This window comes from Cricetulus griseus, chromosome 2 (genome assembly GCF_003668045.3).
Source record: "Cricetulus griseus strain 17A/GY chromosome 2, alternate assembly CriGri-PICRH-1.0, whole genome shotgun sequence".
NCBI classification, from domain to species: domain Eukaryota; kingdom Metazoa; phylum Chordata; class Mammalia; order Rodentia; family Cricetidae; genus Cricetulus; species Cricetulus griseus.
The window spans coordinates 287257600-287281809 of NC_048595.1; the positions used below are offsets into that span (position 1 = coordinate 287257600).

The 24210-nt window shown below is 41.5% G+C and overlaps 1 protein-coding gene across 10 annotated transcripts in view; it reads left to right on the forward strand.

Moving 5' to 3' along the window:
• The window catches only part of Tulp4 (TUB like protein 4), a 117402-nt gene that overhangs the window by 35539 nt on the left and 57653 nt on the right, over positions 1-24210 (forward strand). For 8 of the 10 annotated variants that reach the window (XM_035440433.1, XM_035440427.1, XM_035440434.1 and 5 more), the window contains one exon: positions 322-378. The exons of the other annotated variants lie outside the window; for them this stretch is intronic. In XM_035440433.1, coding sequence (XP_035296324.1) covers positions 322-378 — 57 coding nt within the window. The remainder of the gene's footprint in view (positions 1-321; positions 379-24210) is intronic. 10 annotated transcript variants of the gene reach the window in all.

Consider the following 24210-nt stretch of genomic DNA (forward strand, 5'->3'; position numbering starts at 1 on the left):
GTAAGAACCTGAAAATAGTAAATTTTAAGATTTTGTATTACTTATTACTACTTTAATATTCCCCCCCCTCTCTCTCTCTCTCTGTGTGTGTGTGTGTGTGTGTGTGTGTGTGTTCCAGAGGATATCCCCAAGTGACATTCTTAAGGAGCTGTCTACCTTGGTTTTTGAGACAGGGTCTCACATATTAGGTTAGGCTGGCTGACCAACAAGCCCCTGGGATCCTACTCTTGTACTTCCCCAGTGCAGGAATTATATCACATCTGCCCCCCCCTTCCTTTTCTTCCTTCCTGTACTGACTGGTTTTGTATCAACTTGACACAGGCTAGAATCGTCAGAGGAGCCTCAGTTGAAGAAATGCCTCCACGACATGATCCAGCTGTAAGGCCTTTTCTCAATTAGTGACCTGTGGGGGAGGGCCCAGCCCCTTATAGGTGGTGCCATCCCTGGGCTAGTGTTCCTGCATTCTATAAGAAAACAGGCTGAGCAAGCCAGGGGAAGCATCATCCTCCATGGCTTCTGCATTAGTTCCTGCCTTCAAGATCCTGCCCTGCTTGAGTTCCTGTCCTTGTTTCCTTCAATAATGAACAGCAATATGGAAGTGCAAGCCAAGTAAAGCCTTTTCTCCCTAACTTGGTTTTTGGTCATGGTGTTTCATCTCAGCAGTAGAACCCTAACTAATTTTCTTTATCCTGAAAACGTGTGTTCTCAGACCCACTGTCATCCTGTAGTAAGGGAATAGAGACTGGAGACATTGGTGTCAAGAGTGACAGAGTGAAAGAAGCCGGTCTGCAGAGGACTTGAAACCTTTCCCTACCTGTTGCTAATGCAACAGATGGAACGTGATGTGAGAAGAAAGGCAGCTGCCATATACAAAGGTGGGAGAGGAAGGTGCTATGGGAATGACCTGCAGAGGGTATTGAGCCTTAATGTCCCTGTAGATGTCTTTTCCCAGATCACTAGCTCACCTGGAGATCTCAGGGAGTGTCCCCCAACACTCTCTGGTTTGAGCCTTAACAGTCCTTAGGGTTTTCTTCATTTGCGTTTTGCATTTCCTTGGCTGGCTAGAAAGTGGAGCTGAGGTTCTCTGCTGAATGGCCTGGTGATTGCTGAATGGAGGAGTGGAATAATGTGAGGTGAGGAGCAGAGAAGGATTACAACAGCTAATGGGAGTTGTGGGGGGAGGGACATCCCACTGAGAGAGACCAGGCTGCTGTCTCCAGTTCCACCATCAGTTTGGGGACCTATGGTGTGTTGCTTTCTTATCTGCAAGGCACTCCTGAGCATGTATTATAGGAAGCTTGTGCAGCTGCTTCTCAAGACAACAGAACCTGAGCTGTGGCCTGCAGCATACATAGAGTTGTTAGACATTGCAGCGAGCCCTTTAGGAGATTGTTGTTTTGGTTTATTTTGTTTTTGGTTTAAAAGTCAAAGCTGCCCTGGGATGTGGTATGGGATGGCGTAGAAAGGAATTCTAGTTGGGTTTATCCACACACTTGAATCTGAGCTTCCAAAACAAAGAGGCCTGCATGTTTTGCCTAAGATTGCTCTGCTGGGTGCTTTTATTGTACCTCCTGGCAACCTACATTTGGTTTCTCTCCCTCATTGTTGCTGTTTGAGGGAATGCTCAGTGACATATGTTGTTTTTCCACTTGGCCTAGTTAGATTTGATCATCTAAAATATAGAAGAAACTGTCTCTATCTTACAGATCTTTCTTTATCGTAGAATACCTTCTGTTCAGGGCAATAGCATCCTTTTTTCTCCCTGTGTAACCCATCCATCTAACAATGTATAAACTGTTAAGTTCTTTTTCTTTCTTTGCTTATATTTTTAGACCCTCAGGAATGAGCATTAGTAGAAAATTACATTGGAAGCACTAATGGTTAAAGTTTATAGACTTCTTGGTAGCAGAAGTAAATGTTTAATGACTTTGTAAGATGCTTTGAGTTAATATTTAGGATTTTGGGAAATGATTTTATTCACACATTAAAGTATTTGATCGTGATCACTTAGAGAGTGACTTCACATGAGCAAGAGTACTTACTTAGTTTCCCTTTTAATTATACTTAAAATACCAAATTACCTATTTTCAAGATTGAAATTCCCGGGCGTTGGTGTTGCACGGGAAGCAGAGGCAGGCGGATCTATGTGAGTTCGAGGCCAGCCTGGTCTCCAGAGAGAGTGCCAGGATAGGCTCCAAAGCTACACAGAGAAACCCTGTCTCGAACCCCCCCCCCCAAAAAAAAAAAAGATTGAAATCACTCAATCACCCACCTACTGGAGTTAGGATCTTCAATATAAAACATTTTTTCTCTTTACCAAAGGAATTGTTTAAGAGCACAATAGTTCTTAAAATTTCTATTGATTTTTATCTTATTTATTTATTTATTTATTTATTTATTTTTGAGTCAGGATCTCTACACAACCGTTTCTATCCTGGAATTCACTCTGTAGACCCAACTGGTCCCGAACTCCCAGAGATCTACCTGTCTCTGCCTTCCAAGTGTTGGGATTAAAAGCTGGTGATGATTCTTAAAATTCAAAAAGAAATCAGTGAATCATATCACAGATCACCATTGTGCAGTAACAAACAGTATAGTATTAACCACATATCCAATATTAAATTTTAAAAATAGGCAAGTGAATTAATTTTAATTAAGATATAACCTAATATACTCAAAATAATTGGTATAAAATTTTTGAGTGGTATTTATACTCTTTTAAAAAAAAGTATTTAGTCTTGGAATTTAGCATATTTAAATTGTATTAGCCACCTTGCAAGTGCTCATTTGCTAATAGTTGTTGTCCTGTACTGTGTAATTTCAGACAAGCTACCTATAGAAATCATAAAGGCAAGTCTTAGAACCTTGGATGAAAGCATTAAATTAAGCATACACGAAAGGTGGAACAAAATACAAGGACATTCACTCTTACTGAAATGCCCTTATTGTTAACTTGTTGCTTTAGTCTGTGATTTGCACCTCTGAGAAGCCTCCTTTTTCCTCTTCGAGGGGATATATGTAATGTGAGTTTCACGTATGTATCTTTGTCATTTTCCATGACTCAGGTGTCCTTTTGCTGTATTGTATCTCTCTGCCTCTCCTGCTGTCACCCTCTCCTGTCCTCCAGGTCTCAGGTTATACCCTGTTACTGACTATTATTTGGAGATAACCACCCAGAAGTTAGAATTAGTGAGATAATTGTGAATACAGTCTTTTCCTTTCTTTAATCGTTTTAGTTTCTTGTTCTACTTATAGGTAGTCCTCAAGGCTAGTCCACTAGATGAATGGGTAAGGAGAAATTGGTACATATACAAAATGCAAAGTAATTCAGTTGTAAAGAAAAATGAAATGTGCAGAAAAATGGATGGGCCTAGAAAGTATATTCATAGAAGTGACCCAGACTCAAAGATGCTAGCCTGTGATAGTCATCTCTTTTTAAGAGCAGAGTTGAGGTTGTTTTGTTTTCCCAAATATCCAGGCCCAGTTTTTTCTACCTTATGAATTAGGGGTCTTGGTGTCCTTTATCTTTGGCATGTATGACAAATATTTCTCTCAATATTTTATATAATTTTCGATTTGCTTATTGGAGTATCTGCCATGAAAAAGGCTTACTAATACTTTTTAAACTTTGTCAAATATGGTAGTCTTTATTGCCAGATTTTGAATCAGAGTTAGAAACTCCTGTTTTAGTCTTTGGACATACTACCCTGTATGCATCTAATTTCATCTGCATTTGGACACTAAGCATGATGGGGCCTGATTAGTATGTGGATGGGTTAAAGCCTTTTTAAAATGCAGGTAATAGAAGAACCCATGCATATTTACTTCTAGCTTATAAGTAGACTCAAGTACTGCTGTTAGTCATTAGAGAGCCTTATCTACAGCTTCCTCCAGCAGGGCAAGCACTAATTAAGCACCCTCAGATGTGCCAGGCAATCTGTCTTAAAACTCTTCTATGCATAGCTGAACTAAGGAGAGATTACCACCGAGGTAGTTAGAATTGTAATTAGTGAGATAATTGTGGATATACATCCTTTTAAAATCTCTTTAGTTTCTCAGTCTATGAGAAACTAAGACTGGTCTGTAGTGGCATCTTGTTTCCCCAGTAGACTTGCTGTTGTGGCTTCAGGTGTGCAGATGAGACCCCTTATAAGGAAGAGGAGGGGTTGGCTCTCTCTCTTTGGTAAAACAAGATGCCACTACACTGGTCACCTTTTTGGAGAATCTGGACAGTTAATTTGGTCACTTTGTTTAAGATGAGTCTACTATTTTGAGAAGAGTCCAATCCAAGGCACATTGGTGTCATAGAGCTCCATTTTATCGCAGAGCTATTATTTAAAATGAGAGATTGTATGGGGCCTTTGGTAGTGGATCAGTATTTATCCCTAGCATACAAAAGGACTTTGGGAGCCCATTCCACATAGAGGGATACTCTCTCAGCCTAGACACATGGGGGAGGGCCTAGGCCCTGCTCCAAATGATATGACAGAGTTTGAAGACAGACCCCCCCCATAGAAGGCCTCACTGTCCCTGGGGAGCAGAAAGGAGATAGGATAGAGGGTTAGTAGAGGGAAGGGAAGGAGGGGAGGAAGAGTGAACTGGGATTGATATGTAAAACAAGCTTGTTTCTAATTTAAATTTTAAAAAATAGGAAAAAAAGCCCTTCCTTAAAAAAAATAAATAAAATGAGAGATTGTGTATTATAAATCTTGCCTGTTCTCCCTGACTCAAACTATGGAGATAGTGCAGGAATGAGAAATAGGCTGTCAAATACCTTTTTGCTGTTAGAGGTTTTGTGAAGACACTTCCCCTACCCTCTACTGATTAGTTAACCCTTCTCTAGAGGAAAGGAGGGAGGGAGTTACCTGTGCACCTGAAACTGAAAACACTTAGTCCCTCATTTGCTCTTTTAAAGGATGCACAATGTACTGGGCATGGGAGCTCACACCATTTGGGAGGTAGACGTAAGAGGATCTCTCAGTTTGAAGCCAGTCTGATCTGTGTAGACAGCTCCCAGATAGCCAGGGCTACATAGTGAGACTTGTCTTGGTGGTTGTGCTGTCTTTAAAGATGCACAGTGTAAATAAAAGAAAGAAGAGTCAAGGGAGCTAATGCTGAGCCCTCAGGAGCCCCATAATGGTCAGGGAACAAATAGGAAGACACTTGGGTTTTGCTGCAGTTCTCAGAGGCATTGGGTTGGTGACTTTTAGTCACCTACTTTTTGAGTTGTAGTTTGCTTTAATCTGTTCCCGAGTCAAGATTTTGTTTGTTCAGAAATGAGAGCTTTTTCCTAAGAACATGCTTTCTTGAGTGAACACAGAAAAGGATACAGTGCTGTTGTGAAGGGCAGGGCTAAACAGAGGCCTATACCATTTGTTGGAGGTCTGTCTTATACTAGGCGTTTGGGATGTAAATGTTGGCTTCTGTGGGAAGAACATTCTGAGAAGATTGCCTTTCCCAGGTGTCAGCATTGCTTGTGTTGTACCTCTGAGATCTTACATAAAAATGCCCAGGGTAAGCCAGCAGGCCCACAGATGCCAGCAGCTCCATTAGATTGGCAGAGAGAGTGCTATACCATCTGCCCTCATGTTCATCAGCTGGCAGAGCTACACCAAAGGTGTGATCCTGTGCCCAGAAGAGTCTCCAAGAACTTAGATACCTAGTGGTTTGTTGGTCAGAGCCCAGCAAAGTAGCTTTCGCTCTTACTAACTGTGTGATGCTGACACTCTGACCTCTCATTCTGAATTCACATACTGTATTCAGAAGGCATCGCTGATGCTCCTTCAGGCTTGGACTTTCAGCCACTTAGGAAGTAAGGCTAGACACCCTACCTACCCTGATCTAGGTCCACTGTGTGCAGTGAATTGTCCTGATATTACTCTGGATACTTAGTGGATTAAATTGGAGAATTTCCAGGAGACTGAACAAGTACCAAACAAATGTTGTTTTTAATGTTCTAGTTTGGAATTTCACCAGGCCTTTCAGCCCTTCTCCTCCACTCACAGTTCTGCTTCTCTGTTTTGGAGGTGTGTATCTCAGGATGGGGAAGACATGCAGCATTTGGAACTAAACATTAGATATTCTTTTAAAAACTGATGCAAGTGTTAGGGAGCTATTCATAGAGGCAAAGAAGACTCTATGTGTGGATTTAAGTGTGCTCCAAATCCCTCTACCAGGAATTCTCACACTACTAAGAGAGTCCTCTTTTTTTTTTTTTTTTTTTTTTTTTTTTTACCAGTCTTCATTTCTTTTACTTAGAGCTAACTATTCCAGGACCACTCTACTATCATTTTTTTGGAAACATGTATTTCAGGCTACCTCAAACTATTAGGTAGCCAAGTATGGTTTTGAACTTCTTTCTTGCCTCTACCTTCCAGGTGATGGGATTTTAGACATGAGTTACCACACTTGGTTTATATGGTGCTGGGGCTAGAACCTGCTAGGTGTGAGGGGAAAGCATTGCTTTACACACAACTGCACACGCACATGCCTCTGACCAGAATTGATGCAGCTGACCCAACCCTTTCCCCATCTCCTTCCATTCCCTTCCATTTCCTTTGTGCCTTGTTTTAAAACTGGACTGTTTGAAAGGCTGTGAGGTCTGACTCCAGCCAATGGGGAAAAGGTACAGTCACCAAATTAAAGGCTGTATGACCTGCCTGCTCTGGGGTGTTTGTTAGTCTCTCTGGGTTCTAGTGCACCCCTTTTCAGTTACTGTTTGTGCCATCCTTGGTGAGACACCAAGATTATTCCTTGGTTTCTGATATAGGCAAAAATTATTCCAATTGAACTGCCACACACCTCCAGCCAGGGCCACCACTCTATTTAGAATGACACTGCCCATTTTATTTTCCTCAGAACAATGTATTTCCCACCTCTCTCATTTAGAATTTAATTTCCAGAAACCAGGTGTGGTGGAACACATCTGTAACCCCAGCTCATAGAAGCCTGAGGAACCATCTAGGAGGTTTGGTGATTGTCCTATTTTATCAGTCTAAGCAGTGGCCTCAACTAGACAAGGCATGCTGAATCACAACACTGAGGAAGTCCAGGCTAACAGATCTTTGATTTCTGGTCCAGTCTGATCTATAGGACAAGTAAGCTCAATACCCCTAGAACTACATAAGACTCAAAACAAACTTGTAGAGTGGACACACTACACAGGCACAGCTCACCTTAGGTCAGCTGTTAAGATTTCTCTTTTTATCTAAACAAACCCCTCAATCCTCTGACATACACACTTTACTCAATAGATTTGGGGCATTTGGAGAAAACTCACTGTGTCATATCAGTCTATGCCTTCTTTTGAGCACTTAGCACCTTTTTACAAAAGGGCCTTCCTTGGTGAGTTGCTTTAGGCCTCACTGTGAGTGACAAGAGATAAAGGGATTTGTTGATTCTTATAGAAAATTAGGTAAGTTAAGAGTGTGTCTTCTATGAGTTAGTTGTACATCACACATCTGCTTTACCCTAGGTATAAAAAGGCCATTCAGAGGCCTTTTATTGGAAGACAGGAGTAACATTTGTAGGGTAATAATACACAATTTATAGAAAGTTCTAAAGGCCTGAGTGAAACACAGATGACTTAGAGGAAAATACATAGTTTGATGATGTCATTGTGTTCTTTTCAGAAGTGGTAACACTTTATGTTGATAATGCTCCCCCAAAAGAAGAAAAGGGGACAAGCCCTGCCAACCAGTCTATTCATAGGGGGTATGAGAAGGCAGGCGAGCAGTTGGCTTGAGTGAGATCCTAGGGGAAATGCACACGATACTAGCTAGCTACGGGGTTTTGTTCCCAAATAGTCACCAGCTATGCTCATTACTTCTCTTCAATACAAATTCTTTGATGTTTAGCAGGGAGAGAGAGGTGATATTAGAAGGTAGCCCTCACAGGAAGTCTTCCGTGATTGGTTCTTTCCACTCCCTCTTCTCCTTTGACCAAGAAGGAAATGAGTCTTGTTGATGATTGTGTGTGTTGATGGAACTTGAAGGGAGGAACCCAACCACTTTTTCTTTCCTGCAGAAGAATCTTTCTTTGGTGGTTAGTTTTGCATCCTTTCCTAGTTATGTTCTCCAAATGAACTAACATGATTTCTAACTTGGTAGTTAAACATATTAAAATTACACATTGACCCAGACCCTGGCTACAGCAGGATCATGGACCCAGACATGGCCTTAAGCTGCAGGCCAAGCCAGAACATCACCATAGCTTCAGGTGGCAGCACAGGCCACTTAGATCAGTTTGGTCCGTGGTAGCAACATAGACCCTGGCTACAGTAGGGCCTTGGATCAGACATGACCATGACCTCAGGTGGTTGTCCAGACTCCTCATATCTACCTGTTCGTCACCATAGTCACCGTCTTCAGTTTCATCTCTCCTCAGTGCACAAACAGCGCCGCTTTGCTATCTCTTCCAACTCTCTCCCTCGTGCTCCCTTCCCCATCTCTCATCACACATCACTTATTCTAGTTGTGCTTGCTGAGTGGCCTGGGGTGGGCACTTGGGTGTCTTCAGCCATGTCATTTTCTTTTTAATAAGGAACATATAGCCCCATTTAAAAGAGTGTCTATTACCAACTACATCCTGATTTTAGAAATTATTTGTGGATAAGCCTGTTTATCTCACCTGTTTTTTCTTGTAGTATAGAATATTTTTCATCATTAACATAAAAATTTTAGGTGATTTATTTATTTTACCTCAAAACTATTTAGACATGTCAGCTTTGAAGTCTTCTGCTGTGGTTGGAAAACTGTTTTAAGATTACTCTTACTGGCCTTTACTGAGGAGGGCCCATTGCCTCATTGAAACAGCTCTGTTGCATAACTGTCCTGTATCTAAAAATACTCACTTGAGTGGCACCAGCATTTGCCAGGGATATGAACTCAACTCCTTGGTTATCTGTACTAACTCTGACTCCAGACTGTCTTGCTGTTTGTCTCAAAGTGATCCTCCAAGATCACATAGATCACACCAAGCTTGTTTCAGTGAAGTTTTGATATGTTGTGGCTACTGACAGCAGAATAGACAGATTGTGATTATTGGAGTTCGGGCTTGACCAGTTAATACCTGGGGTTTAATGATTGAATGAATACTTTTTCAAAGGTCTTTGGTGCCTGGATTGTTCCATACCTGCATTTGATCTATACACAAAAACTGTTGTAATTTCACTCCACACAGCCTCTGTTTAGAGCCTGGAAAATTATCATAGTTGGCTTACTGCTGGTCAAGATTAGCATTCCTTTGAGTCCCTATTTTGTCACATGAAAAAAAAATACAGCTTTCTCTTATAGGTTGTGTGTACAGGTTACACATAATTTATTGATTCTAAAAATAGTTCAGTTAGTAGGGGTGTCTGCTGAGTCTTTAGTGACCTGGTACCGCCAATTATCTGGCACTAGAATAAAACACCAAGTGTTGGTTAATATCCTGTTCCTGCTGCTGTGGAGTTAAGATTGTGTTTCTTAGAATAATTTTGTTTCTATATAAAAATGGTATCTAGAATTTAAACTACTTGAGTGTTGACTTCGTGGTAGACACTGTTGTATCACTTTTATGGGTTTTTTTTTTTTTGTGTGTATGTGTCTCTCTGAGTGTATGCCATGTGTGTACCAGTACCTGCAGGCTGGAAGAATGTGTTGTGTCCCCTGGAACTGGAGTTGCAGCTTCTTGTGAGCTGCCCAGTGGGTGCTGGGGGCCTGAACTTGGGTCTTTTGCAAGAGCAACAAGTGCTATAAAATGGGGAGCTGTCTAGATTTCATGTTAGCCCCTACTTTGTTCATTCAGTGTAGTACAGAGAGTCTTCTACCATACTCTTCTGGGTTTCTGTGTGATCATAAAAGTTTTCTGCAAGAGTAGAAAAACATGCCATGGTGTAGCTTCGCCTATTCTGAAGGTGCTTGATAGAATTAATTTATAGTTTCAAAGAGCCATTGTGCCAACTTGCTAAGGTGTCTTTTATATCTTACTAGAATCAGTTTTTAAAATACCAACACATTTTCACATAAAGGCCACAGCTTTAACGTTAGGCCTTTGTTTTGTTATAATACTTGTAGTGATGTCACTTTAGAAGGGAGGACACTGAGCATTGGGAGCTTTGAGTCATTTCTGGCATCGAGTGCAGCAGGCAGGATCAGACCTCGAGGCTCAGAGCATTCACCAGGAGAGCTTGGTTTGACCCTAGGTTGGACATTGTCCCTTGGGCTCTCCAAAAGTGGGAGCTGAGTGAGTTTCTGGTATGCTTTCCAAAGCAAGGTATGGAATAGATGATGCATTGTTTGTCCCTAGGAAATCTGTGCTTGTATGCTTTTGTATGTATAGACTATCTCTAGAAGGGATGTGTCCATGCAAAAGGAATTAGGAGGCATGGAGACAGGGCAAGAGGGAGCTTTTCTTCTCCACATCTGTTTCCACGTTGTGGTTTTATGTCATGATCATGAGCATGAGATGCACATTCAAACCACAAATACAAAAGAATAGTGGATTTATTCTGTGTAAGTGCCTGTTCTCATTTCTGTTTGTTTTGATCAGAGAGGAGCACTGTTGTGTCATATGGAATTTACTCTTGAGATGGATTCAAAACCCAAGTCTATAGTTTAAGCTGTAGTAGCTTCTTTGGTTTGCTGGGAGTAAATTGTGTGGTGGTGACAAGATGTTAGTGGAATCAGAGTATCTTTGGCAGTGAGCAACTCTTTAAAAAGTCTCCAAGTCTCTATTTTCTCTGTTAGAGATACAGCATTGTATGACATGTGTTGTCTGAGATATCTAACGTTCACTCACCCCTCATGCCACCTCACCCTGTATCTGGGGTTCCTGCTGAGAGTCCAGGCCAGTGGGAAACAGCTGGTGATGCTCTTGGCTTAGGTGCTCTGTGTTCCTGGCATCAGTGAAGTGGTATCAAATAGCTCTTACAGAGCAGTGAGATGTAGAAAAACTTTTAACAGCCTCTCAAGGGAAAGCAAATCTTGTTCATTTCCACTGGACTTAAAGAGAACTTGATGTTTGGAGTGGCTGTCATCCATATTCTAGTACCAGGAGCCAGAAAAGACGCCAACAGAGAATTTTGAACATGGAGACAAATGATGTCTGGTGACCCTGGTTGGACCTACCTGGAGCCATAGCTGATGTTCCTTCTGCTCCTGGCCTCAACTTATGGGCTAAATGCATTTTTGTCTCAAGTTTCCCTTGAATGCCAGAAATACAACTTAAAGTTGTAGATAATGTCATTTAAAATTTAAGATTATTACGGGTGAAATGACATGTGATCTGTGCAGCACAGTGAATGGTACCTAAAAAAGCACTGGCAGGTGAATAATATATTCTAAAGTAGAGTTGAGGCCACAGGGAATAGAGAGCAAGGTGTTCAGTTCCTTAACAGGCACAGGCATACTCACTGTGCAAAGCCATGTACTTTAAAATAAAAATCCCCTTGCATTATAGCTGCCAAGAACTACTTAGATTAAGTTCCAGAATAGAGGCTTGTTGAGAGCATTCTTCTGGGAGTAGATTTGAATTTCCTGTTTTCTAAGTTTTAAAAAGACATAGTTCCACTTTAAGCTGTGTGTGGTGGCATGCACCTGCCATCCTAAGACTTGGTAGTGTGACGTAAGAGAATTATGAGTTCAAGGCCAAACCTGGGCCACATAGTGGAACCTGATCTAAAAATAATACTAATAAACAAGTCCATTCTGCTACTTTTAAGGAAAAAAGGAAAACTATCCGGTAATTTGAGGAAGTAACAGGAGCAACAAAACCCTCAACAACAACCGCACAGGTAGGAACCGGCAGGTTCTCAGGAGACCCATTGATGCCTGCCTATTTGACTTCTCAGGTCCTCTGAAGCAGAAAGGTCAGAACAGCAGCTGTGGGGCTGTAGAGATAGGAATGATTTAAACACTTTGAAAGTTATTAACATTGAACTACAGGACCTTTTGAGTTACATACAGCAGAACTGTCTTGTTGGTTTTCTGACATCTTGACACATAGTGTAGTGTGGCATACATCCTGAAGATTAGGTTTAAATAAAATTCAATTTCGATTTTAAGAGTTTGAGTAGTATGAAGTAATTGGAAAAGTCCTGGAGTGCTTCAAGAATAGTAGAGAACTGGGCAGAGAGATGCCTAGCAGCTAAGAACACTACTGCTTTTCCAGAGGACCTGGGTTTGATTCCCAGTACCCATATGGTGGTACACAACTGTCTGTCACACTGGTCCCAGGGAATCCAGTGTTTTCTTCTGAACTACCTGGGTACAAGGCACACTGTGTACAGACATACAAAACACCCCTGCGTGTGAAAATAAATAGAAGTTTAAAGAGAGCAGTAGAAATCTGTTGTCTTTAATAAAAATGCAGCTCTGCAGTGAAATTTTTTTTTTTCTGGTTTTTCGAGACAGGGACCAGGCTGGTCTCGAACTCACAGAGATCCACCTGCCTCTGCCTTCCGAGTGCTGGAATTAAAGGCGTGCTCCACCACTACCCGGCTTGCAGTGACATTCTATACATTCTAGGTAAGCTAAACTTAAAAATAAAAAAATATTTCCAATGCACACGGAGCTCATGGTCCCATTTGTCTTTTTGTGTTCTAAAGTATTGTCTTTTTGCTTTTATCATCAGCAAGTAGACTTGAGAATACTTGTTTTTATTTTTGCTGCTTGGTTACTTTCATGTTATGAAAAGGCATACATTGTAGTGCTTAGGAAAAATTGAGTATGGATATAAAGATGAGGAAATCAGGCTTATACTAACACTTTTTGCAGTGATAATAGAAATTATTGATAGCATTTTCTGTTTATTTAGAACTTGAAATTATGTGTAAGAATATATAACTGTAAATAAATGTTAAAGAAAGTTCTTTCTTGTGACTGAAAGCAGAATCTAGTAACTAATAGTTAAAGGAGTTCCAGCAACAGCACGTGTTTATACCTCTGCACTCTACTGTGTGCTAGGTGATAGGTAAGACTTGTGACTTTTGAGTGTCCATACAATGCTCTGAGACAGGTATTTGCTTTATCAGAAAGCCCAGGTGGTTCAGTTTTGCCTCTGGCATGTAATGAAAAGGTGAGGCTTTTCACTTCCTGTCCTTCTTCCTGGTTCAGTGCTCCTTAGAGGAGCTGTAAGGGAGAAACCAAGGAGAGAGACTCCAGGTAAATACAGAATGTGGCGCACACGCCCTTCAGTTGAGTGGACTTTAATGTCCCAGGTAGCTCTGTCCATGGGTCAGGCTGGTTAAAATGATGGTGTTCAGTTACATTTAATGGTTGTGGAGTGCATTGCTACATGAAAAGTTTGCTTAATGATACTCATGTTTTTCAGAGAGAGGGCACTTAACTAAAATGTTAGTGAAAAATATGGGTGTCTTCTAGCCTTTACTCCTTAAGGAGTTCTCTTTTCAATCAGGCAGACTTTTCCTAAGGACTTCCCATAATACTCATCTCTAAGCTACTATAAAATGTGTGTTTTTATAATTTGTTGTTGATAAATTCAACAGATGTTTGATCAAGCCCCTACTAAGTTGTAGCAGTTGGAAACATGATTTAGTTCTCCATCCCTTTCTTACTCCCTTTCCTAATGTCATTTCCTTTTTTAAAAAGTTTTAAATTAGATTTAGTTTCTTAATGAAAAAGATTTCATCTTTGGAGACTAGATTGATTCCATGGAGACAGGAAACATTGGCAGAACTTGCTGGGCTTGCAGGGTGTGCACTTGTCCCAGGACAAGTGTGAAGACACTTTTCTTTTGTTTGGAAAGATGCTTGCTTCACTCTGGGAGTAGAGGCAGAACTCCAGGTTGGCATCAACCATTATTTAGAAACTTGGATTGCACAGACTTGCTTGAATGGGGCTGTGAAGAGTCTATTAATAGTAGCAGGACAGGCGTGCTTGGTTGCAGTGCTGCTGAGAAATAAATGCTGATGTTTTCTAGGAGTGGATTACAGATGTGATAGTGGTGGTATTTTATTTATGTTGATTTTCCAAGAATAAAAGCAACTGGGGAAGAATTATGAAATTTAAAGAGAACACTTCATTTGTCCTTTAGGACCAGTTCTTCATTTTATATTCCATCATGAGAATTCTGCCATTTGGGAGAAGAAAGCTGCCATACTGGGGGCAAGGTGGAGGGGGGGGGACATGGGACAGCATGGGACACACGGACAATGGTGTAGCCTGGCATTGACTCGGGCAGCTAGTTTATCACTTTGATTGCTATGTGATTTCACAAACACACTTTACTTTTTAATACAGTGAAGGCAAATGTGCTTTTAGAAGCATTTCTGCTTTTCCACTGGTAGTGCAAGCAGTAAATATAGAGGCAGCATGCTGTCCCAGCTGGTGCTGTATAAGCACTCAGGGTCAGCCTTTCAACTGTGAACTTATTCACAGCTGGTTCTGTCTAGTACTCATTAAAACAGGTCTGAAATGTGTCATTTTCCCTAGTGACACACTTCCTCCAACAAGGCCACACTTACTGCAACAAGGCCACTCCCTTTGAGGGCCATTGTCCTTCAAATCACCACAGACACCAACGTGGACTCAGGTGGCTGAGTGGACCCTGGGCATCTTCACTGCCTTCAGTAGTTACTGAAGCCATGGACATGAACACAGACCCTGGCTTCTATAGTATCATGGGTAAAGTCAGTGTGTTTTTATTTACAGGGTTTCAGAAGCGACTCCTTTGCTGTTCATTAAAGTCATTGAAGTTTTAAGATTTCTCAAGATAGCTCTTTCTCAAAGGACTAGTGCATATTGGAGTTGTGCTGTCAGCCTTGCCATAGTTCTTTTATCTCTGACAACTTCATAGTTCTCTATCTGTGGAAACATTTCTGTTTTATAGAAAATAATGAAGTTAACCCAGATTTCCACATTAGGTTTCTTAAGTTTCAAGTATCCTAAAATCCAGTGCTTGGTGGCATATGCCTTGGTGGCATAGCACAGCGTTGGAGAAAGTAATACAGGACCATTAGTTCATGGCCAGATGGACTACAAGTCTGGTGGGGAGGCCATCCTCTTCATTTGGAAAAGCACAAAACATTTTCTGAGGTTATTCTATATGCTAGAATTTTTTTTCTTTTATTTTACGTACCAACCACAGTTTTACCTCCCTCCTGTCTTCTGGTTCCCTCCCCCACCTCCTATCTATCCCCCACCTCCACCCACTCCTCCATTCAGGAAGGGGCAGGCTTCCCATAGGAGTCAACAAAGCATGGCATAACAAGTTGAGGCAGGACCAAGCTCCTCCCCCTTCCTCAAGGTTAAGCAAGGCATCCCACCATAGGGAATAGGTTCCAAAAGCCAGTTCATGCACCAGGGACAGATTCTGGTCCCATTGCTAGGGCCCCACAAATAGACCAAGCTACACAACTGTCACCCACATGCAAAGGACCTAAGTCAGACCTATGCAGGCTCCCTGGCTGCCGATTCAGGATCTTGAACTCCCACTAGCTCAGGTCAGCTGTCTCTATGGGTTCCTATGTCATGATCTTGACTTCCCCCTTGCTCATACAATTTCTCCTCTCTTGACTCCCAGAGCTAGGCCCAGTGCTTGACTGTGAATCTCTACATCTGCTTCCAGCAGTTACTAGATAAAGGCTCTCTGTTGACAATTAGGGTGGTCACCAATCTGATTACAGGAGAAGGCCAGTTCAGACACCCTCTCCACTATTGCTAGGAGTCTTAGCTGGGGTCCTCCTTATGGATTCCTGGAACTTACCCTGGCACTGGGCCCCCTCTATCAAGATATCTCTTTCATTACTCTTCCCCGCTGTGCCTCCCCCAACTTGACCAACCTGATCCCGAATGTTCCCATCCCCCCACCCTCCCACCCTCAGTTTATCCAGGAGATCTCATCTATTTCCCTGTCTCAGGGAGATCTATGCATCCTTCTTAGGGTCCTCTTTGTTACCTAGTTTCTATGAGACTGTGGATCATAGTATGGTTATCCTTTGCTTTACATCTTATATCCACTTATGAGTGAGTAAATACCATGTTTGTTTTTCTGGGTCTTGGTTACCTTACTCAGGAAGATTTTTTTTTCTAGTTCCATCCATTTGCCTGACGATTTCATGATGTCCTTTTGTTGTTGTTGTTTGTTTGTTTTTTCCCTGCTGAGTAATACTCCATTGTATAAATGTACCACATTTTCTTTATCCATTCTTCAGTTGAGGGACAGCTAGTTTGTTTCCAGGTTCTAGCTATTATGAATAGTGCTGTTATGAACATAGTTGAGCAAGTGTCCTGGTGGTATGATTGAGCATCCTTTGGGTATTTATTATATTGTCTTATAGCACATAGTTAAATTTTGTAACAGTTATTAGTATTTTGTAGTGTAAAACAACTATTCCAAAGCTTAGCTCTTAAAACAACTGTTTGGCTTAAAATTATTTGGATCAGAAACTGACCTGGGTTAAAGTAAGCCATCTTTCTGGTCTTAATAGACTCAGTCATGTATCTCTCTGGTCAGCTGCCAGCCAGCTCTGAGATTGTCATGTTGTCACTTGTAATGCCATAGGCAACCAAGCCGTGTACCTCTCTACTGTCAGCAGGCCATTCTGGGATTGTTTACATGATCAGGATACAGGTGTGCATATGGGAGAAGGTGGCCAAGGAGGAAGGGGATGGGAGTGAGAGAGCAAAAGCAGGAAGGATCTCTTGGCTCAGTCTTAGAACTGGCATACCCTCTTCTCTGCAGCTTTGTGTTGGCCAAAGCCACAGGACAAGCCCCGATTCAAGGGGTAGAGAAATAATCCATGTTTCTTAAGTGGTGGAGCTACAAAGTCACAGCTTAAGGTGGAAAATGAGTCATGATGGATGATAGATAGATAGATAGATAGATAGATAGATAGATAGATCTGGATGGATAAATAGACAGATAGACAGACAGTATCATCTTGCAGTCCTGGCTGACTTGGAACTTCGTGTGTAGACCAGCAGCACACAGGCAGCCTCAAGCTTCAGCCTCCCTACACCACCACAGCCAGTAGTTGTAGATATTTAAAACTACTGCAAGTTTCATGCTCATTCAGACTTAAAAAGAAGGAATTAGCCTATCATTTACCTTAAGAAATAATGGTGGTTTCATTTATAAAAATTATGGGGCAGCTAGCTTTGAGTTCCCAGAAAGTTTCCTGGGAATGGTGCCACCCACAGTGGGATTGGCCCTCTCCTGTCATTTAACAACCAAGGCAGTTCAGCACTGACATGCCCAGGCTGTGTTAAGTTGACAGGTAAAGTTACTGGGATAAGGCTCGAGGCAGAGATTTTGGAATCATCCTTCTAAGAATAAAAGGTATATCCAGGACAGTGATGGTACTCTTACAGAGGAGAGAAGAGAATAAATGTGTGTTGTACAGGAGATAGTCTGGCCTGGGCCAGAGAGACCAAGGAGGCTGCTGGAGTTACTTGGAGCAGTATCTGTGGCTGAAGTTGACCCCAAAGACTGGGAGGGGAGTCCTTAATTACAAAAATCATGCCCAAATCGTCTCCAAATAGGGCCTAGAAGCTGGAACATCGGTGTGATTAGTCCTCAGTACTTGTTGTGGTGGAACTTATGGACAGGGTGCTGCATCCATCTGCACTGCAATAATTCAAGTAAAGGGATATGCTGCCTAAGGATGCTGACGAGTGGTCAGGGTATGGAGTTTCTTTTTCTTTCTTTTTATAAAAATATTTATTTGTGTGTGTAGGTGTTTGGCCCTGGGAAGACAGGAGAGGGTGTTGGATCCTCTGGAACTGTGGAGTCACAGGCAATTATTAATTGCCATGTGGGTGCTGGGAATTGAACCCAGGTCCTCTGTTCTTAACAGCTGAGCTATTTCTCTAACCTCAGGTGTGGAGGTTCTCTGAGGCTTTTAAGTATTGGCTCAAGGCAGGAGCTTAGAGTAACCTCAACAACTGTATCAATTCTTGGGAATGTTGAAGGCTCCAAGTTGCCTTCAAGCCTACAGGAAGGGAAATTATTACAGACAAGAAAATAAGATAAAAGCCTTGTTCTAGCTTCAGGAGCAGTCTAGGTTCTCTGGGAAATCAGTGGAGTTGAAGGGTGATTTACACGGTTTAAGTCCAGAACTGTGCTTCGTTCTTACAAGTCTGGGGGTACTGGTTTGACTTCCTTGTAGAGACTGAGTATGGCAGTTGCATAAAGGGGTTGAGGTTTGGGATGTAGCAGAAAACCAGGAGCCATGTGTGTAACTGGGGTTTGAAACTACTTAAAAATTCAGTAGACTGGATAAAGCTCTGATGGATGACCGTAGTGTGGATAGGGTGGAGCTGGCAGGAATATTGGTGGGACACCCTAGGGCTACTTAAAAGAAAATGCAAAGGATAATAAGCCAAAAATCTAAGGTGTTCAGGAAAACAAGGACCAGTTTTGGTTTGTTTTGTTGCTGGGTGGATGAAGGTACTTTTTAGACATTTTTATTAGGGTATGTTAATTGTACAAGATAGCAGGCTGCACAATAATACTTACAATCTAATATTTTAATAAGCTGAAACAAAGGAAAAAATGCCTTCTAGGTAGGAGAAGAGCTTGAAGGTAAAAATGACAAGCCACCTATATTCCGTACTTTTGAGATCTTATTAGCAATTTTTAATTTTGTTTTCCATTACATGTTAAAATGAGGATCACTTAAGATTTGAGTTTACTTTGAGTTCCTCTCTACAGGTTCAGCAGAAATTATGGACAGCCTCTCACCAGCATCCAGGCTATATATAGTTCCCTTTACTTGGGCAATAATATGAGTTAGGAAACAATTACACCAAACAAAAGCTTTTCAACCCATGTTTAGCATCCATGCTTCACATGGATGGCTTGGGCCTGTCAAACAACTTTCAAACATAACAAAATGCCCTCAGAAACACACCTGACACAAGTTGTGTGTGTACTGTCCAATTGAAGGGTAGGACACTGTTGTAAGATCTGTTGGTATCTAAGTGGAGATAAATCTAAATGGAGATTTTCCATTTGACAAGAGCCCAGGCACTTTGCCAGACTCTCAGATGGTAAAATCAGTTGCCTTTGTGTGATGGCTCTTACCAGAGCCACGGACAAACATAGAATGAGCTGAGGTGTCACACTGCCCAGACCAGGTAGAGGGCCCAGTAGGAGCTTGTGATTCATTTATATATTTATCTCTGATTTGTGGTGACTTGGGGGAAATGATTACAGCTAAGAAAACAAGATACATAACTTTTTCTGTAACAGCGAGTAGGTTTGTTTTTTGTTGTGACACAACACCATGAAAACCTAGTATTTGGAGTTTAGAAGTATGTGAAGCACACACCGCAGAGCATGATGGCACCTGTAGTCCCCACTAACTTTCCAGCAGGCCTCACTGAACAGGATGAGCACAGGCTTTGCACCCCATTTTAATGGGGCTTGGGGGTCATGTTTGGTAAGTTAGTGCAAAGTAGTTTATTTTCAAAGATTTACTATTTTTAATACGTGAATAATTGATGATAAACTTGTATTCAAACATGAGGCTTTATTTTTGTTTTTTTTTTTTCTTCTGTGTTATCTTGATGCTTATTAGAATTGTGAGAGAGTGAATTCGTGACAATGGTATGGTTTCATTTATCTTTCTAAAAGCTCAGATTATGGGGCTGGAAAGATGGCTCAGTGGTTTAAGTGTGTTTTCTGCCCTTGCATTGGACCCAAGTTTGGTTCCAAGCATCAACATGGCCGTTCATACTTACTGTAACTGCAGTTCCTGAGAATTTCATACCTCTGGGCTCCATGTTATATAAACATGGAGCACATAAATTTATGCAGGTATACCACTCGCATGTGTGCATGTACACACACAAATAGCAAATCTTTGAAAACTCACACTTATTAATGAAATACAAAACAAATTGGCTACTGATCTGTGTTTGTTCAGATTTGGCACCATCACTGTTAATGCGTGTAGCACATTCACCACTTGTACACCTATCTCCCTTGAGCAGGAAGCTCCATCCAGGTAGGGGCATTGATGGGGAAAGTTCTTTTGTGTATGTGTTTGTCTTACTGAATGATAAATAAAATACTGTTTGGCCAATGAGGCAGCAAGTTAGGCAAGACTAGGAGTCAAAGAGGATTCTGGGAAATGTAGTAGAGAAGTGGTGATCCAGGCAGGACGTGACATAGCAAGGAAACTCATATTTAAGCAAGGAGAAACAGGAAGTGTCCTTTTCCCCCTCCGCTCTTCCTCCAGCGGCGCAGTGTGATACACCGGCAAGGGAGGACACCAATGGAAGGTGTCCGATAAGATAAGTCTTATATAATATATAGATTTGTGATAATTAAGACTGAGCTAGCAGATGAGAAATCCTAGTCATTGGCCAAGCAGCATTTGAACCTAATACAAGTTTCTATATATTCATTTGGGCCCTAACTCAGGCGGGCGGCTTGCGTAAAGCGCACATGTGGCGGTGGGGCTCGGCTGCTTTTGGCGGAAAGATTTATCGTAACAGGGCATGATGCTTTCTTTTTTATTTTTGGTGTCTAGCCTAGTAGACACTTAGGTGTGTGTGTCTAAAAGAGAAGCAGGAGTGTGTAATGGAGGTGGGAACATCACTCTGACTTGATACTTGGGTGCACCATGATTTCCTTTATTCTTTAGACAATTCCAGGGGATTCACTGTGGTCTTTTGTGAAAAACCTAAGCAGAGTTCTGGAAATTCGTCTGACTGGTGGCTGTTCTGGGGTCATGAAACTCTTGGCTGTATTTGTGTTTGCTTAGTTTTGGTCTCTCTCATGGGTCCTTGTACCTGCTGATGTTATGGGTCCTTGTGCCTGCTGATGTCATGGGCCTCTGAAAGGCTAGAGTGGAAGACAGGCTGACAGTAGTCTCAGTGACTCACAAGGCAGGAGGAGTCTTTCTCAGTTTGAGTTGTGTAATATTAGGATGGGAAAATACTTTCCCACATCGTGGACATTTCCCCGTGATCTTTTGTCTTCACTGTCTCTTAGGCGGTAAAGAGGGTGACAGAGCAGAAGGCCTTGGCTGGCCTCTTCTTGCTGGTTTTACTTCGGTGAAATTGCCTTAAATATATGAGCCATGTTCTCAGCTCTGAAATGATAGTAATAGATAGTTCTCCCACACAGGTGTGTACTAAGAATAAAATGAGATCCTTTAAATACTGTGATGGTAGGAAAAGCCACTTAGTAAACCAGGACAAATGTAACTTCTCATATTACCACTGATAATTCATTACAAAACCATGAGGCTTACAGATTATTAACTCTAGCATTATTTATGATGTTGTTATAGCAAAGGATGATATATAAATTAGGAAAATACCCCTTTCACATAAATTATTCAAAAGAACATAATAAATGCTATTAATCTTGGGAAGTCAAGAGGGAATGATGCTATGTCCAAAATCCAATAAGAAGTCAGGTTGAGATGAGTGTCATAGGTGGTTTAGTTACTGTAGGTTAAAAGAGGTTTGTTGAGTTAGAGGCTAAGATCAGTCCACTTTTTTCTCAGTCCCACAGCCGCTAAGATTCAGAACCTGAACTCAGGCCCAAACTTACAACTTGACCTGGTACGTTGTTCCTCATTGGGCCACCTTACGTTACTCAGAATATATCCACCTGTCTAGTACACATTCTGGCAGGCATTTCTGCTATCCTTTGTAAACTATGCTAACATTCTGGCTAGTTCCCTGCTATCATCTAGTCATGATTGTCTCTGTTCTATGGTAATATTGTGAGGGTTATAATGAAATGATTAAGATGAAAGGGGTTCACAAACAATGTCATACACTTTTTCACTAAAATCATATTTAAGGTGCAGTTTTGCATTGTTTGGTAATTGTCTATGTTCAAGGCCATGGATGACAGTAAGGAGATGAAAGTTACAAAGGTCAACAGAAATGTGCTATTAGTGTCCTGCAATAGACAGAAAGCTCATCCACACCAGTATGAAGATGACAAGGGAGTCTCCTGGGACTAGAGCAGCACTTTGACCTGGATATGAAAGGGCTGGGGATGCAGAAGAGCACTACAGATGACTGATTGTGAAGACACAGCCAGAGGCTCTGTGTTGCTGTTTTGAATGTCAGCTCTCTGGATTCATGGTCTACTTGCCTCAAACCTTCCTCGTGTGGCTGGGAAGACAGGTGTTCAACACTATTCCCAGATAACAGTTCGACTTTTAGCATAAGAACTTCAAGCCTGTTAAGGGTTTATTTATAAAGATTCACTTCTTTTTTTTAAATCCACTGGTATTAGCTGGTACTTTTTTTCTCCAACTAGGTATTTGAATTTGTTGACAAGGATCAGCCAGCTGTCTAAATTGGGCTGAGAGGGCAGTAAAACCCTAAGTGGACTTGAGCAATGACTGTTCTGCAATGCTGACCTGAGCTCGTTGTGCTTGGAGGCTTCTAGGATAAGGATAAGGCATTCTTGGGCTTGTGTGACTGAGAAGACTGTTGATTCAGGGGATAGTTCAGAACTCATCAGGTGATTTTCTCAGGTGTATTCAAGGAACTACTTGAAAAGCTTCCTAAAGATTGGTTTAGGAACTCTGAAATTAGTGCTAGATTATAACTCTACTCCCTAACACAGGCTTTTCAGTTACCAGTTGGTTGACTAAAATCAATACACTATTGTTTTCTTTTAGAAAGAATTGCTTTTATCTGTCTCAGTGTGGCCATTCTGAATATAAATTTCTGTATTCCATTTGGTGATGACTGAGAAATATTTCAAAAACCACACAATTACCTGTTGACTGTATACCTCTGTCCTTAAGAACTTGTGATGACAGTATGTTAAAGATAAACCATCTTGAGACCATTCTTTGCAGTTTTCTGCTGTGCACATTGTCTGCCATTGTGTAATGCACATTGGCACTCGGGGCTTCTGACTGGTAAAGCTGTGCTGTAGATAGCAGTTCACAGACTGGCATTTGGGCCAGAATTTTAAAAACCACATTTTGGCAGAAAGAGTGTGGTTTCTGGAGTCAACAGATTCTGGCATCAAACCCTAGACTTCAGGTTAGTACATATCAGGTTAGGCAAGCTTGTCCTCAGACTTCAGGTTCTTCTGTAAAATTTGGGTATCATCCACCTTTGTAACCCATTGTAGCCTTTAACTAGCTTTATAACCCAGGCCCCTACTTCTCCAGTTTTAGCTTCACTGATGCTGGAATTGTACAATGTACAACCATACCCAGGAAGGTCCTTTTCCCAATTCTTTAATTATTCTAAATTTTTGTTCCCTCTCCAAAGTAGTCTTACCATTAGAAGTGATAACATATAGCTTGGCTTGTATTGGGAAAAGCCTAAAGCACACTGTATAAGATGTTGATTATAAGTATTACAATTCATTCACTTTTCCTAAGTTTGACCAGGGTTTAATTCTCAGAACCCTCATAGCAGCTCATAACTGTCTGTAACTCCATTTCCAGGTAATAAGACCCCTTCTTCTGGCCTCCACAAGCACCAGACCTGTATGCATTACACAGAACAGACATGCATGCAGGCAAAAACACTCATGCTCATGAAATCAATGAAATACGTTTTTAAAAAATTTAAATCTACTATCTGTTGATGCTAAGCTTTATAAATCTTTTTTGTGTTGCTATTAACAAGATAACTGAGGCCAGATAGGGTTACGAGGAAAAGAATTCTTTTAGCTCCTGGAGATCCAGGAACAGGTGTCAACACTTGCTCAGCTTCTTGTGAAGCTCTTAGGATGGCTCAATTAAGGATGGAAAGCAGAAAGGGCAAACAGGCATGGGCAGAAACTAAGCATGTAGAAAAGATGGGGGAGAGGTACCAGAGTGACTTTTAACCAACTCTTAGCATAACCATTCCAGTACCAGAAGAGCAAAATTTACTCCAAGAGAGTGACCAGTCCCTTTTCAAGGCCACAACAGTGCTCTGTAGCTACACTGAGGGTCAGGTTTCAACATGACCTTTGTTGGGCCAACCCATATTCAGAATGGATTGGAATCCAGTAATCCCATGACTATAGCATCTCAGAATGCAGGTGTAGCGCAATCTGTCTCTCCGAGCCCCATACAGTTTCTGCACTGCTCTCTTGGTATTTACCTCTAGAGCAGTCACAGCCAGTAGAAGTACAGAAGAGCCCTGTTACTTGCCTGCAGCCTGGTGCTGTGCAGACAGGTTGTGATGGTGTTTTGGATCAACACCTAAGAGGAGTAGTTATTCCTCCTCATGGAGGTCAAGAGTGGGTGTCCACTACAAATCTGAACATTTTATGTATTTC